Here is an 18,027-nt window from a genome sequence, read left to right on the forward strand (position 1 = left end):
CTGTGATACCATTTTCTGATGTAGGAATTCTAAATCCTAAAATTTCATGCGCTCTTGTATCTCACCACCTGGTCAACAGCTGCAGATTAGCGCATAACTTTCCGGCGGCTTGGAGCATGGGGTCAAAGGAGAACGGCTTGATTCAAGTCCTTCTCTATCACGTCCCTGCATACACATACACATTTGTAATCGTTGTGAAAATATGAGATTTTCCTCGAAATTGTCTTGCTTTAAAAAAAACACTATACCATTTTCGTCATTTTCACGTGTAATTCGATGTTAGTGAACATCCCTGAAATTACAAGTTATAAATGCAAAATTTGTTGCTATCATTCAAGCACACTACAAAACTTATTATGAGAGGAATGATATCATCTGGGGGGCGTTTCACAAAACTTGTCATCAGTGACAAATGACAGTTTTTGTTATAAGCTACTGAAATCCTTGCTTCTGATTGGTTATCAGCAGATTTGTCACTGATTTTTGTCATTTGTCATTGACAAAAGGCTTTGTGAAACAGGTCCCAGGATACAAGCTCACCTCTGGCTCATTCAGACCGGTTACCAGCGGCAACGTCTTCCATGCTGTTTTATCATATTCATCCCATTCATGCAAGAAACGTCTCTTTGGTCCCATTTCTGTTTTAAGTTGTCCTGCCTTCTCTTCCTCAATTTGCTTTTCATCTGCCTGCAGCTCCTTTGTTCTGGCTTGTGCATTGAGCACTCTTAAATGATTCGGGGCGGCATCAACTGGGCCCCCCTCCTCGTCATCGTCGACATCGTCCTCGGACTCCTGTGGGTCGTCGTCATCCGAGGATACCCTGACCTCTCCTGCGTTGTCCCCGGTGAGGTCGCTAGGTCGCTCTTTGACCTCATCGTCCGAGAAGTTGCTGGATGATGCGAGGTAGGAGTCTTCACTGCCGTTGCTTGCATGTAGTGTCTTGCTTGGTTTGTCTGTAATTTAAAAAAAAATAAGGTTGACTTGTACTTTGCAGTTGATCATATTTCGCGGGCTGTCCCCAAGATGGCTGTAAATGTAAGAGCTATGTATTGTCAATGGCTGACAGCTGACAATTTGTGAGCTTTAATTCTTTGCATTTTCATATGGAATACTCCAGTGTCCCCCCCTCCCCCCCCCCCCCTCCCCCATTTATGATTTGTAAGCAAAATGGTGCAAATTTGTTAATTTTGATGATTTTAAAACCTTATGACACAGAATCATTCCTACTTACTGCGTACATGTATACATACACTAGTTATAATCATCTGGCAATAATTACTATGTATGTACATGCAGTAAGTAGGAATAATTCTGTGAGGTTATGAATCATCAAATCCTATGGGGGCGATAACGGCATTTATCAAACTTGTGAAAAGTGCAATAACAATGGCACTGTTATAAGTTTAAGCATAACTTTTTATTCTTTTTTAAACATGCACATGTGGTCGCATGGCCTGGCACTCACTATTAAAATAACTTCATATTGCACAGCTATGAATGGCACCATATAAAAGGTAGTTGTTGTTGTTCGATTATGTTTTAAGGCAATTTAGTCAAAACTGACTATTTATGCCTTTAAGGCTCATATAAACTTCTTTTAAAGGGTGCGGGAGGGTGGCAAAAGGGCACTCAATAAATGTATGTACACAACAATGGCACTGCAATCATGCCAATGCCATGCCTCGACCCATGTCCTTGAACAGTGCAAAGGTTTGAAAATGTGTAATTTGTTGCAAAATTTATCAAAACACGGTATTCACCTGCAGCTCAGTTGCACAGTTATTACCACAATGAATATTTTACATTTTTGAGGGGAAATCTCTTGCTCCAAATTTGTGTTCCATAAATATCTGACTCAGAGGAAGGGCTAGAACAAGGATCAAGTCTGAAAATAATCTTGAAACACACTGAAAATCAGAACAAGAACAATAAATAACAGAAAGAAGAAAAGAATGGTAGAGAAGAAAGATTAATCAATCATATTTATCATTTTTATTGTGAAGGCATGTACTCCTTTTCACCCATCCCCCCACCCCTCAACAGATAAATATCTACTTCATGGATAAACCATTCTCTTGAACAGTGCCAACAATTACAAAATCTAATCATGCTAATAAATGAGATCTGATCGCCATTGCACTGCAGATGAACTGAGGGGGTGAATTCGCGTGGGATGTGCAACACATTACCGTTTCTTAAAAGGAAGTGAAAAGACGTCTGAGGATATAGCGACGTTTCCCTCTTTAACAAATCATTTTTACAGAAAATAATGATGAAAATGATGTGACAATCTTCCTTACCATCACTGGGCCTTTGACCTTTCTTTGATCGCAGTTCAAACTTTAAAACTTTCTGCTGAATATTCAAGACTCCATCATTGTGAATTATCGGCCCATGACGATCGTCTGTTGTTCTATCATTGTGCAGTGCGACCAATAGAAAGACGAGCGCAAGTGCAAATAGAAGAAGCAAAGTATACACAGTCGGTCTTCTGTGAAACATTTCGCGCTAGTTTCTACCTCCCATTTATGGCAAACTTCCACAGATATAGCTTAGGCTACTGTCCTTGTATGCAGTACATCACAGATGTAAACTAATTAAAATCCAGTGTCCAGGTAAATTACTCATATCTAGAATGTGGTTGTCTGGATTCGGATTCCACCACTCAGCAAATTTCATGAAGAGGAATTGTGACTGTGCTCAGCTCACTGCACGGTCAAACATAAGAACAAATTTTGGGCATCTGATCACGCGGTCTCGCTCCGCGGTCTACAACACGTGAAATCGTCTTTGAAAATGCGCTAAGTGTGCAAAGAAATGCTCCTACGAGGTAAACAAACTTTGATTACACACCATCTCGGGTGGAAATCACATATTCAAATACTGTTCTTTCCACTGATACCAATTTCGAACTGATTTGAATACCGGAAAATAGGGCCATTTCGTCTTCAAAAATGGACAACAATCATTCAATTTGTGATTTCTCTATGGAGGTCACAGGAAAATTCGTCTTTTTCACTGGGGTTGTGTACTTCAAGGAGCTAATGCTCGTAACTGCGACTTGTTATTGGGCCATCTCGGGCGCCAAATCATAGGTTATATAATCCCGTGTCGTCTGATGTAACACATAATTTGATTGGTTGTCGAGAAATTAGGGCCAATTTCAATCCAATAAAAAGAAGCTTTCTGAAATGTACGCATCGACCTCCTTAATTTATGCATTGTGCGTAAGCGAGGTTTTTACACAGCGGACAATGAGGCTTACACACCGTGCTCGCAGCCGTGCGTATTTCGACCATCAGATTTGACTCGGCTCCGCGGCGATGGAAAAGACACATTTTATGTTGATTTCAGCAATTTACTGAAGGGAATTTAGATATTATTGACGATGTTTTACAAAAAAGATGTGTAGGGATTAGATTATATCTCTCACGAGACACTGAATTCTTTAGTTTTCCTGAAATTTAGCAAATTAGTGGCACTCTGAACTCGCTTTATGAGCAGATCTAAATATTCATGGTCGATCTGCTAGTGAAGGAATCGCGTATTCATATTGCAGGGTGATCCCGCCCATCTTAGACGGAGGGATAACAATGGATCTGCATTGTGATGTGTATCTGCATCTACTAGACTAACATATATAATTTCCTGATTTGTTTTCTTTTTTTCGGGAGAAGAAGAGGGAAGAGAGAGAGACAGAGAGAGAGAGTTGACAAGTCACGCTCGCACAGCGGTCTTGACATTCACACTCTCACCAGTTTTCTACGATAAACCCCTATTTCATAAATATCGACGAGTCCGGTACCTTGGTGTTACGCTCTAGTGCACTCGAACGTTCGTCGTCTGTGTGGGAGGTACACAAAATGCCTCATTTATCTTTTGGCCGAATGTGGGTCAAATTTGTTCATATGACTTTCCTCATCCACGTATATACGCAGAACGAGCGCGCGTTTGAGCCTCTGCACTCGGAGGTGCGAAATATGATACCACCACCATCCATAATGCAGGCGCGGATCCAGGATTTTCCAATAGGGGGGGGGGGGGGGGGGGGGGGGGGGGGGGGGGGGGGGGGGGGGGGGGGGGGGGGGGGGGGGGGGGGGGGGGGGGGGGGGGCCGGAAATTCGAAAATCGCGCAGACCGTTATTTCAACTTACCAATACTGACAAGGTGATATTAGAAGCACTGTACTTAGTGTACTGGTACCTACAAGCGGGCACAATTTTTGAAAGGGGACATGCTCACGTCACGTCTCTGCCGATATCAACATTCCCTGTTTTCATGTTATGCTCGCTCGCAATTTTTTTGACATTTCCATCAGTGGGAGCTGAAGCCTCTTGCCCCAATATCTATTTCCTGGTTTCATAATTTGGCGAGCGAGCGGAAATTTGAGCATATGTATGCTGTGAAAGTGTTATTTGTCACCAAAACATACGAGATAAGATATAAAAAATGCATATTGGTAATTTTTAAATTTTCGGGGAAAGAGAGGCTGCAACCCCATCCCGCATTAACTGCAGGTGTTTTGAAATGAAATCAGACTCCCCCAAAAATTATTAACCAAAACGCACGAATCCAGTTTCAAAAATCCAAAAAATGTCAGCTTCAGAGGGGGGCACATCCCCCTCAGACTCCCTCTAAAAGTATTAACCGAATCGCACGAATCCTGTTAAAAAATTCAGCTTCAGAGATAGAGAGGACATCCCCCCCCCCCCCTCACAGACACCCCCTTTGCGCGCAAGCGCGAAATTAACACTGGCGCGTCCGGGCGCTAATGCGTAAGCAGAGGCGGCGGAGCTATTTCGAAAGTGGAAAGCACCAACAAAAAAGGGCACCTACAAAGCGAAATCTCATAGCGAAAATATACATTTTTTTAGACATTGGTATATACCCCTTCATTGTGATTCCATTATCAGGGACGATTTCCATATTTGTTTTTCTTTATATATACAGGCGCGGATCCACGGGCCGATTCTACCGCCCCCCCCCCCCCCCCCCCCCCCCGCCTAGCCTCCCAAACCGGTAAAAAAAAAATAGGATAGTAACGTAAATTCTACCTTAAAAGAAATTCTGACCTGCCAGTGACACAAATGCGGCATCAAAATATTTGTGCTTCTCTGACCGTAATTAAATGCCTAAAACCCCTGAGCTTCCTGGGGCTCCGCCCCCTGAACCCCCCCCCCCCCCCCCACACACACAAATTTACGCTCGCTACGCTCTACCTGATCGTAAATACTTTAGCCCCCCCCCCCCCCCCCCAACTTTGATAAACATTCCGCGGGGCCTGTGTATATATATACGCATACAACACTAATCTTTATGATGTCTTTAACGTGACATATCTTCTTCTCCCCTTGCAAACGAGAAAGAAAACAAAGTCATTAAAGGCAATTTAGTCAAAACTGACTATTTATGCCTTTAAGGCTCATATAAACTTCTTTTAAAGGGTGCGGGAGGGTGGCAAAAGGGCACTCAATAAATGTATGTACACAACAATGGCACTGCAATCATGCCAATGCCATGCCTCGACCCATGTCCTTGAACAGTGCAAAGGTTTGAAAATGTGTAATTTGTTGCAAAATTTATCAAAACACGGTATTCACCTGCAGCTCAGTTGCACAGTTATTACCACAATGAATATTTTACATTTTTGAGGGGAAATCTCTTGCTCCAAATTTGTGTTCCATAAATATCTGACTCAGAGGAAGGGCTAGAACAAGGATCAAGTCTGAAAATAATCTTGAAACACACTGAAAATCAGAACAAGAACAATAAATAACAGAAAGAAGAAAAGAATGGTAGAAAGATTAATCAATCATATTTATCATTTTTATTGTGAAGGCATGTACTCCTTTTCACCCATCCCCCCACCCCTCAACAGATAAATATCTACTTCATGGATAAACCATTCTCTTGAACAGTGCCAACAATTACAAAATCTAATCATGCTAATAAATGAGATCTGATCGCCATTGCACTGCAGATGAACTGAGGGGGTGAATTCGCGTGGGATGTGCAACACATTACCGTTTCTTAAAAGGAAGTGAAAAGACGTCTGAGGATATAGCGACGTTTCCCTCTTTAACAAATCATTTTTACAGAAAATAATGATGAAAATGATGTGACAATCTTCCTTACCATCACTGGGCCTTTGACCTTTCTTTGATCGCAGTTCAAACTTTAAAACTTTCTGCTGAATATTCAAGACTCCATCATTGTGAATTATCGGCCCATGACGATCGTCTGTTGTTCTATCATTGTGCAGTGCGACCAATAGAAAGACGAGCGCAAGTGCAAATAGAAGAAGCAAAGTATACACAGTTAGTCCGGCAGCCATCTCGATATACCTTGTTTTAGGGTCTATAGTTTTTTTTTTTTTTGGATTATAGTTCCTTAGACCATCAATTTGAAGAATCCGATTGCTGACACTCTGTCAGCCTTGAGCAATTTGAGATATGTGACGTCACACAAAATGGCCGCCAAAATACCCTTTTTACCAAAATTAATGATAACAAAATTGTTTACAGTATTTTTCTACATTAAATATCAGTCAAATATCTTGATTTTTTCTAGGATCATCACTAAATAAAAATTGACGATGTTTTATGATCAAAAATGGCATGTAAATTTGCATAAATCAGATTGGCGCCCTCTATAGACACGTTAACTTGCAAATTTTAAATGATGGCCAAATGCCAATTTCTAACATGAAATTAACATTTGTTATAAGTTAGACGCACTGAATAAAATTAGTAAAAATTGTGCACCACATTTTGGTGTGATTTTTTTGTTATTTTGTACTTTAAAGGTAAAGATCAGTTTTGGAAACGCCCCCTCTCAAAAAATGAAATGGAAGCTCTTATCACCAATCACGTGAAAGAATATGTTTTGACTAATACGTGATGATACAAATTTGGCCGAGAAACCGCCCACTAATTGATATATTTGGTAAATTATTATATCTATTTAGACCTGATAGATATCGCGCACGTGTCGCGTAGTCCCATATACATCTTTCTGTGTACAGTGCTTGTAACTTTACCAAGACTGGGCCAAATTTCTAATCATTTTGATGATTCCAGAACCTTGCAGTACACACCAATACTTATATGCTAGATGATCAACCTTTTCTGATCGATTCCACAACGTTTCTTTCACAATGCAATCGCATGACCATAATTAGTCTTTATCTTTAATACTTGAAGAAAACAAGCTATAATTTCATGCTCTCTGTCCCATAGATATGAGGTGCCATATGTTATAAATGCCCGTTTTCAGTGACAGCATTACGAAATTTGATTTGTATTTTGAGGTAATACATTCTTTTATATGAACCTATCATGAAAAGGTTCCTCTCTTACAAGGGAATTTATGAGTTTAATAAAGCGAAATATCCACTCAAAATGACCAAACATGGTTACCTTCCAATGGCTATCATTTGCTGCTTTAGTTTGATCGTTATAACACTCGACAGAGGCGCGAAAACCACAGAAAATTGTGCATGCTAGTTTTGCTTTGTTGCATTGGCACCGTGATGATTTACATAGGCTTCCACTCGCACACGTGCACCGTATTAACCTTAATATGTTGTCCGGTGCGAGTTGTACATTTGTAAGTACTGTGACAGGGATCAGGGATTTGGTTTCCTCTTCTTTTGCATAGCCATAATTTGTAGGATCCAATGATGTGGGTTGTGACTGCAAGGCGTGCTTCCACACACATGTTTGCAGATGAGCTCTCTTGCCAACTGAGTCCAAAGGGAGTCAAATCTTCTGCTTCATCACTTTCAGCAATGCATGTACCCTTTTCAATCCCAAAGTATGCACCAATATTGTCGCATCCCCTCAACGCATGTCCTGCCAACATCGATGGAATAATATCTCCTAACTTGTGTACAGTGGCAGGAATGTAAATAACAGTTCGCTCTTTGATGACTCCATGATCATTGGCATTCTAAGTTATTCATGTAGATAATGATGGACCCTAACCCTAACAGCCAGGACCCTAACATACCTTTTCTCATTAGCAGCAATTAGAATCGCTTGCTGTACTATGATGTTGTCTGCTTCTTCATGTGTTATGGAAAGATCTTCCCTTGGCATGACATCGCTGCCTGGTATCACTTCAACAGGAACCTCATCTCCACTGGTAATGACCAGCTTGTGCTTTTGCCTACTTCTGAACACCTCATCATTCTGCAGAATCACGCATACCGGTATATGATGTCGATCAACTGTAGTTTGTTGTCAGTAGTTTCTGGGAGGGCAGCAGTGAGGTGGGAAGAATCATTTAGATGAATCTCGATTCGTCATGACTTCTAGAAACCCTGGTGGCACACCAAGCAAAGATCATCAGATTTTAATCCAGAGTAGAGCACAACCATCAAACGGGCTGTACAAGGTTGTTCAAGTGACACGTCAACCTTTGTCAAATTCTTCAAGTTCGCCTTTGACCTGGTGAAAGCTTCCATGACAAAATATTCTTGATATTGACATATCTTCAACTTGCCTGCAGTCCTATTACTCTAGAGTAGATCAACTTGGTGTCATAGACTTTCGAATCCTCCAATGTTAATTAAACTACACCCTCCAAGTGGTTGAAAACTTCACCTACCTCTGCAACATGTATTAAGCAACCTCTCCCTTGATCTCGAGCTCAACGTTCACATTGACAAGGCAGCAACCAAGATGGCTAGACTCTCAAAGCGGGCCTGGAAGAACACTATACTATAAACCACCAACACGAAAATGAAGATCTACCAGGCCTATGTGCTCAGTACTCTCTTGTATGGTAGTGAGTCGTGAACCCTAGTGCACGTCAGGAGCGCCGTTTGAATGTGTTCCATTTCCGCTACTTGAGGTGAATCCTAGGCATCAAATGGCAGGACCACATTCCAAACAAGGATGTCCTCAAAAAGGAGGGATGATGACCATCTACGCTCTTCTATCACAACGACGGCTGAGATGGCTTGGTCATGTCAGTCGAATGGAAGACGGCCGCATTTCAAAAGACATCTTGTACGGAAAGTTAGCGACCAGAACGAGGGCCCCGTTGCACAAAACTTACCATTGATAGTAACTTTGTCATCAATGGTAAGTACCATGGAAACCTTGATTTTGATTGGCTGTTGAGCCCTGTTACCATGGTAGTTGCCATTGATAGCAAAGTTACCATCAATGGTAAGTTTTATGCAACAGGGCCCAGGACTGTTAGAAGACCTGGCCTTCCCCTCATGGATGTGTGCAAGAGGGATATGGAGGCCAGTGAAATCAACCCTACAAAATGGGAAGCCTATGCTTCAGACTGCGCTGTGAAGACATGTATACAGAGGAGTGATCAGAGGAGAGTAGAACAGTGGGAGGAGAAAGGACAACAAAGACGGCAGCTAGCCACGGCTTGAACAGCACATCCACACATATGACTAAATTTGACTGTTTAGTCATAGCAGGAGCTGCACAGCAAGAAACTCTTGCTTGAAGCTGTTAAACAGAGGTACAATTGACAATTGACGGTTTTCAAAGGGAGGGAGTTCCAGTGTCTTATTGTATCCGGGAAGAAGCTCCTCTTTTAGACAAGCATTCAGGCAAAATGAACAATTATCTTCTTGGAATACCCTCTAGCTGTGCAGGGATGTTGATGGAGTGAGGAAAGTATATGGAAAGTCTTTCAGCGGGTTGTTGATGCGAAAGATCATCACCACCTGAGCCTGTACCCTGCGTTCTTGTAATGTTGGCCACTTGAGCTGGTTCAGGATGGCTTCTACTTTGCTTGTCCTGCGGTGGTCATTGCAGAAGGAGCGGACATAGCGCCGTTGACCCATTTCAAGCTTCTTGATGATTGCTAATTGTTTGAGTTTTAGGGTCCCATATAATTATGATGATGGCATACTCCATGATTGGTTGAAGGCGAGTATCGTAGCACAATTATTTAACTTTTCTAGGACATGGTTGGATATTTCTTTGAAGAAAGGCACGGGTGGAGTTGGAGTATTTGCTGATAATGTTGATATGTGGGTTCCAGCTGAGTTTTTCCTGCGACTCAACACCTCGATACTTTGCTATATTTTTGTCATCTATAGGGTCTGTCCGTGGATTTGATGATGGATTTGCGTTTATTGGTGACATGTAGAACCTGACATTTATGTGGGATGAATTCCATCAGCCAATCACGCTCCCAGCGTTGCAGTGAGTCAAGATCCTCTTGGAAACGTTAGGCATCTTCCTATGTCTTGATGTTGCTGTATAGCATGCCATCGTCAGCAAAGAGTCTGACTGTTGGGTTTGGGGAGAGGTACGGTGGCAGATCATTGAGGAAGAGGAGAAACAGCATCTGGCCGATAACGCTGCCTTGCGGGATGCCAAATGTTACTTGGCTGGTGTTGGAGATGGGTCCTTCCAGTAACACCTGCTGGGTCCTGTAACTCAGGAAGCCAGAAAACCAAGCATGTGTGGGTTCCCAGATTCCATAGAATTGGAGCTTGTGTAACAGCTAGCCTTCCACGGGGAACCTAGTCAAATGCTTTGGAGAAACCAAGGAGTGTCATGTCCAATTGGTCTCTGGCATCGATGCCTTTGACAAGATCCAGGACAGCAAGGACAAGCTGTGAGACGCAGGATCGCTTCTTTCAAAAGTCATGTTGTGCATCAGACAGGATGTTGTGGCTTTCAAGGGGGTTCATGTTGCTGCTAAGAACGATGTGCTCCAGTACTTCACAGATTACTGACGTCCGAGAGACAGCTCTGTAGTTCTCTGGCTTGCTACGGTCACCTTTCTTGAAGATGGGATCAATATATATATATATATAGCCATCTTCCATTTATCAGGTATGCACGCTCTGGTTAAGGGAGGCTTGGAAGAATAGAGTAAACACAGGTGTCAGTTTGGTGGTCAGAAGTCTGGCTGGGATTTGGTCAGGACTAGACGACCAGTGGCTTATGAACATCAAGCTCAGACAGGATCTTCAGAACCCCTGGTGGCGAGATAGTAATGTGATCCATGGTTGGGTGGGGGCTTCGTCCTTTGTCTCTCAGACTAGTCATATCGTCATTGCAGTTGAAGATGGATGAAAACTGATTACTTAGAATGTTCGCCTTTGAGAGGCTATCTGAGTAAGTCATTCCATTAGATTATTTCAATGGAGCCAACCCTGAAGCATCGCATCGCTTGCCGTTTATGAAACTCCAGAAACACTTTGGTTTACAGTTGGTGTCTGGGCTGACAATGTCTGTCAGGTACCCGTTGTAGACTTTCTTGGAAATTGTGTCATAGAATCCACCAGGTAACTTCTGTTAAAACTCATGCATCTGTCTGGTACCGATACCAAATGCTTTATCATCATTCACTGACGCTGGAGCAATGCTGGTCTAAATAAAGCCTATGAATGGAACAATAATGTGTACCGTAAAATCACTTCTCACTGATTCTCTTGTAGATCTTTTTTGCTTCTTTACATGTATCTTAATTTAGACCAAAAAATATGTAAGATAAATGCAGCACAATCGTAATTATTTCATATGTGTTTAACGTGACGTAGATCTAAGAAATTGGCATTTGGCTGGCACACCTATTTTTATGCAAAATTAATATATTTATAGATGGCGCTATTTCAAAATATGCAAATTAGCTTGTCATCTATGGCCGTGCAACATCACGAAACAATTTTTAGTGATGGTCCTAGAGAGATACAGACATTTGGCTGCCCAAAATTGTAGAAAAATCCCTATTATATATTTATTATACATTTTTAGAGAAAAATCATGTACTTTGGCGGCCATTTTGTATGACGTCACATATCTTAAATTGCTCAAGGCTGACAGAGTGTCAGCAATCGGATTCTTCAAATAGAAGGTTTAGGCAATCATAATCCATTGAGAAATAAGAAATTGGCATTTGGCTGGCACACCTAATTTTATGCAAAATTAATATATTTATAGAGGGCGCTATTTCAAAATATGCAAATTAGCTTGTCATCTATGGCCGTGCAACATCACGAAACAATTTTTAGTGATGTTCCTAGAGAGATACAGACATTTGGCTGCCAAAAATTGTAGAAAAATCCCTATTATATATTTATTATACATTTTTAGAGAAAATCATGTACTTTGGCGGCCATTTTGTATGACGTCACATATCTTAAATTGCTCAAGGCTGACAGAGTGTCAGCAATCGGATTCTTCAAATAGAAGGTTTAGGCAATCATAATCCATTGAAAAAAAACTATAGACCCTAAAACAAGGTAAGGCCAATAATCTGGATTTGGCTGCCGGACTAAGTCGGTCTTCTGTGAAACATTTCGCGCTAGTTTCTACCTCCCATTTATGGCAAACTTCCACAGATATAGCTTAGGCTACTGTCCTTGTATGCAGTACATCACAGATGTAAACTAATTAAAATCCAGTGTCCAGGTAAATTACTCATATCTAGAATGTGGTTGTCTGGATTCGGATTCCACCACTCAGCAAATTTCATGAAGAGGAATTGTGGAATTGTATATACGCATACAACACTAATCTTTATGATGTCTTTAACGTGACATATCTTCTTCTCCCCTTGCAAACGAGAAAGAAAACAAAGTCATTAAAAGGGATTAAGCGACAAATAATGATTGTGCTTCAAATTGATGCGAATATTTGTTTGAATAAGCACTGCCATTCACCAGAATCTTCTTTGTAAAAACAACTTTTACAAATCTCAGCCATGCTTACTGAGTTGAGACGTTCCATTCAATTTAAAATACTCATTAAAGAATACACTTCTCCTAATCTGAAAATGATCTTACAACACAGTGGCAGAATTGCATGGCTGAGATTTGTAAAAGTCGTTTTTACAAAGAAGATTCTGGTGAAAAGCATTGCTTATTCAAAAAAATTCTTGCATCAATTTGAATCACAATGATCATTTTGTCGTATGATCCTTTTATCAAAATAACCTTGTTTTCTTTTTTATTTGCAGGGGGAGAAGAAGCTCTGTCACGGTAAGAAATCATAAAGATCAGTTGTATTATGCGTATATACCTATGATAACAGAACAAAATGTTGATTATCAGAATGTCATTTTGGAATACCTCTATACAAATACCAGATCTTACTGTGCCGATACCACATTGTCTTTAGCCCGTATCAGTATTAGTATGAGCCAATATAAAGTTATTATTCTTTATTCAGTTCAGTATAATGCTTTTCCTCAAAAATAGTTTCGCTATTTATTTGGTAGACACGCTAAGAAATGGTTTCAAATGTACATTACACAAACCCTGAACCATTGCATAATGATGGTGGTTCTCTCTCTCTCTCTCTCTCTCTCTATTTATTTTAATCATGCATTATCAACTACATATAAAGCAGCAACAAAAAACTTAGGGTTATCTGGGATAGGTAAAAGGCGCTCGGGGGCGTCGCTAGACCTTTTTTTTTAGTGGGGGGGGGGGGGGGGGGGGGGGGTGTGTAGAGGCCAACGATTAGCGACAAAACTAGCCACCAATTACCGACAAAATTAAATGTCCAAATATCTACAAATTCAACCCTATTAACCCGGGGCCGAAGGCTAAATTGTGTTTCCTATGGACTATCTATAATAGTTACTTGCGTATGCACAAATGGTCATTTTCCTCGACGACATAAATATACGAATTATTTCATCAACTTGGTCAGCATCATTTTAGGGAGGGGCGGTATAGTGAACAAGCGAATCACCTAAAGAGCGCGAAAAGCGCGCTCATTAGGGGGTGTGGGTGATAGGCCTCCCGTTCGAAGCGCGGAAGCTTAGAGGTTTCCTTAAATTATTAGGATTAGAAGACGATTTATTGTACGGTTCTCGACTGTTAATCTTTGTCTGAATGAAGTTCACCCCCTCCCGCGCGAAGCTTGGACGTTTTGGCGTTTCATTCAACTATTAGAGAAAGTAGACGATTCGTTGAACCGTGCTCGACTCTTAATCCTTGTCTGAATTCAGTTTCTCCCCCTCCCGCGCGAAGCGCGGATGCTTAGACGTTTCATTAAATTATGAGAAAAAGCAGAAGATTCGGTGTACCGTGCTCGACTCTTAATCCTTGTCTAAATGAATTTTCCCCCTATCGCGCGAAGCGCGGAAGTTTTGACGGTTCATTCAATTATTAGAGAAAGAAGACGATTCGTTGTACCGTTTTCGACTCTTAATGATAAGCCCTAATTGTCTGAAATCAGTTTCCCCCTTTAGCGCGAAGCGCGGAAGCTTTGACGTTTCCTTCAATTATTAGAGAAAGCAGACGATTCGTTGTACCGTTTTCGACTCTTAATAAGCCCTATTTGTCTGAATTTAGTTTCCCCCTTCCCGCGCGAAGCGCGAAAAGCTTAGACGTTTGATTTAATTAGTATAGAAAGAAGACGATTCGTTGCACCGTTTTCGACTCTTAAGCCCTATTTATCTGAATTCAGTTTCCTCCTCTCGCGCGAAGCGCGGAAGCTTTGACGTTTCCTTAAGTTATTAGAGAAAGCAGACGATTCGTTGTACCGTTTTCGACTCTTAATAAGTCCTATTTGTCTGAATTCAGTTTCCCCCTCTCGCGCGAAGCGCGGAAGCTTTGACGTTTCCTTAAATTATTAGAGAAAGCAGACGATTCGTTGTACCGTTTTCGACTCTTAATACGCCCTATTTGTCTGAATTCAGTTTCTCCCTCTCGCGCGAATCGCGGAAGCTTAGACGTTTCCTTAAATTATTAGAGAAAGAAGACGATTCGTTGTACCGTTCTCGACTCGTCTAAATGAAGTTTTCCCCTCCCGCGCGAAGCGCTGAATTTTTAGCGTTTCATCAAAATATAGAGAAAGGAAGACCATTCGTCGTACCGTTGTTAATCCTTGTTTGAATTTAGTTCTCCGAAAATGTTAAACCCCTGACTCCTTTAGCTGATATTATAGGAAAGTGAATCTTCGAGAAAATTGTAGTTGTAGTCACTCTCGAATTCGTCACAGCGGACAAAAAGTCACAGTTCGTAGGGAAAAAAAACTTGTCGGCCGACCGACAATATACATCTCACCGACTTCAAATTTCTGCATTGATATAGTACACCAGGCTCAAGCAAGAATACCGACACAGCAACATATTTACCCGTGTCTTTCTTGCTCCCTCGACGAGACGACTCCACCCAACAACCCCTCCTCTCTCTTTTACTCCCACTCCTCCTCTCTCAGGCTCTTACCTCCCCTCTCTCTCCTATCTTTCATCCCCCGTTTCTTTTGTTTCCCTTTTCTCTTTTTTCTTTTTTTCCTTTTCTTTCTTTTCTTTCTTTTCCTTTCTTTCCTTTTATCCCTCTTTTTATTTTTTCTCTTTCTTTCTTCTCTTTTCTTTCATTTCTTTTCCTTTCTTTCCTTTCCTTTCTTTTCCTTTCTTTCTTTTCTTTTCCTTTTCTTTTTTTCTTTTCTTTCCCTTTCCCTCTCTTTTTTTTCTCCCCCTTTTCTCTTTTTTCCCGACGGCAGCGCAATTTTACCGACAATATCCTGACAGGTGGGGGTGTCGCACCCCCACCCCCCCCCCCCCCTTTGGAGACGCCCCTGACGGCGCTTCACCTGCCCCCACCCCCTAGAAGAAAACAATAAAGAAGAAATTAGTGGTCCTCCTCTCCAGCATCCCCCCGCTTTAATATTCACCGGCCGGCTGAGTCGGCGCAAAAATGTTCCCCAAAAACAAATATATGTGCTCCTATCCACCCCCCCCCCCCCACCCCCCGCTCATTCGCTGTTCGCCGGCTGGCTGATTCGCCGCTAAATATTTTCTCAAGATTTGGGCGCCCCCCCCCCCCTCTTGCCGCCTGCTGGATCCGCCCCTGAATACATACACATATTGTTTTTTTTTAACCAAGAAGGTGCACCATGGTAATACATTAAAACAAACACATCAACATATTACCTAGACAAATCATCACCATAGCCATTGTAAAACCATATATTAATGATACATGTAAAATATAGATTGAAGCAATTCTCGTCAATTGGCTGTATCCTGAGTGTGATTTATATAATGGATTTTGAGTAACATTTGCATCTACCTGTAGTTGAAGAATAGATACAGTGTATAACATCAAATAAGTTGGAGTTCAATTGGAAGGAAGTAACGAGAAATATTAAAGCAAGGGAGACTGGGAGATGAGGAGAGCAAGAAGTTAGAAATTGAGAGATGACTCGCGAGATAGCCTTGCATTAATGAATCCTTTATATAATGTTGTCTTGAGAGAAAGTAGACGATTTTTTTTAAAATTGGAGATTAGTGCAAGTATTAGAAATATCGGAAATAGAATTAATGAGAAAGTTATTTTGTATCGAGATCAATACATAGGGGGGGGGGCACCATCAAAATAGGGCACTTTCTGGAATATAAGGTGCACCTACAAAGGGAAACATCAAAATGTAAATCTATCATATTTAGGCATTGATAGACGTACGCGTAACGCATGTCACACACAGAAAAATTAGAAGAAAAGAGAGAACAATGTTATAAAAAAAGAAGAAGATAGAAGAAAAGGAGAGAGACAGAGAGGGAGAGAGAGAGAGAGAAAGAAAGAAAGAAGAAAAAAAAGGAAGAACATGAAACTTAACTTTACACTTACGCCTACAGATTACATTTCCGACTGAGTTGGCTCGACATGTGCTTAAGAAGTCTGCGGACGAAAGTACAACAATACGAAAAAAGAAGTTATATGAAATTGTCTTTAAGAGAGAAAGAGAGGTTATTTCTAAAATGAAATGAAAGGGGCTATGTGACTCTCAAGGAGAAAATTACAATTTCTATCGCTCATGACGACTATTTTGAATTTCCTAATTTTTTTAAAAGTTCAAGAACTTCCTGGGGCTCTGCCCCATGCAAGACTCCCGGCAACAGTAATTTTTTTACACAATTTCTTGCTGTCTGCTGCCTCGAGATCACTGGAGCGAAGAAAGGTATAGCAACAATCCCTATTCAGTGAAGGATTTATCCCTTTTATTATTAAAGACTCCCGGCAAAGGCTCTCCCCCTGCAAAATTGGAGAGAGTTTTATGTAGTTTAAGCTTCTAACAACCACTCCCGTGGACCTTTTATTATTTACACAAAGGTAAAAGTGTATAGCAAGAATCCCTATTCAGTGAAGGATTCATCCTTTTTATGCAGATGCTTCTTCTACCATTCTTGACCAGAAGTGCGTTTCAAATTAAACTCAATGATGTTGGGCCAGGGGCGGATCCAGCCGGCGGCAAGAGGGGGGCCCAAATCTTGAGAAAATATTTAGCGGCGAATCAGCCAGCCGGCGAACGGCGAATGAGCTGGGGGGGGGGGTGGGGGTGGGGGGTAAGAGCACATATATATATACATATTTTTTGTCCAGTTTGGGGGGAAATTTTTGCACCGACTCAGCCGGCCGGTAAATAAGCGGGGGGGGGGGGATGCTGGAGAGGAGGACCACTATTTTTTTTTTTCGGGGTGGGGGGAGGTGAAGCGCCATTTTTACATTACTTTCTTTTTAACTCTCACTTTCACCTATCCTAGATAAGTAGATAACCCTAAGTTTTCTGTTGCTGCTTTCTATGTAGTTGATAATGCATGATTAAAATAAATAGAGAGAGAGAGAGAGAGAGAGAACCACCATCATTATGCAATGGTTCAGGGTTTGTGTAATGTACAATTGAAACCATTTCTTAGCGTCTCAACCCTTAAAAAATAGCTAAACTATTTTTGAGGAAAAGCATTATACCGAACTGAATAAAGAATAATAACTTTATATTGGCTACTAATACTGATACGAGCTTAAGACAATGTGGTATCAGCAAAGTAAGATGGGGTATTCTTATAGAGGTATTCCAAAATGACATTCTGATAATCAACATTTTGTTCTGTATTCATATGTATATACGCATAATACAACTGATCTTTATAATTTCTTAACGTGATATGGCTTCTTCTCCCCCTGCAAACGAAAAAGAAAATAAGGTTATTTAATAAAAAGATCTTGCGACAAATAACCATCGTGATTCAAATTGATGCAAAGGTTTATTTGAATAAGCAATGCTTTTCACTAGAATCTTCTTT

General features: G+C 41.1%; 1 protein-coding gene across 2 annotated transcripts in view; it reads right to left on the reverse strand.

Moving 5' to 3' along the window:
* Positions 1-12,493, reverse strand: part of LOC593546 (uronyl 2-sulfotransferase) — a 34,866-nt gene extending 22,373 nt beyond the window's left edge. The window contains exons 1-3 of one of the 2 annotated variants that reach the window (XM_030994532.1): positions 12,270-12,493; positions 6,136-6,318; positions 541-953 (exon numbers count right to left, since the gene is read on the reverse strand). In XM_030994532.1, the coding sequence (XP_030850392.1) occupies positions 541-953; positions 6,136-6,318; positions 12,270-12,288 (615 nt within the window). In that variant the 5' untranslated portion in view covers positions 12,289-12,493. Of the gene's footprint in view, positions 1-540; positions 954-2,300; positions 3,176-6,135; positions 6,319-12,269 lie in introns of those variants that run through there. The other variant, XM_793015.5, reaches the window with a different exon arrangement.
* Positions 12,494-18,027: the final 5,534 nt, after the last annotated feature.

This window comes from Strongylocentrotus purpuratus, unplaced genomic scaffold (assembly GCF_000002235.5).
Source record: "Strongylocentrotus purpuratus isolate Spur 01 unplaced genomic scaffold, Spur_5.0 spur5_scaffold_21, whole genome shotgun sequence".
Classification (NCBI taxonomy): Eukaryota; Metazoa; Echinodermata; class Echinoidea; order Camarodonta; family Strongylocentrotidae; genus Strongylocentrotus; species Strongylocentrotus purpuratus.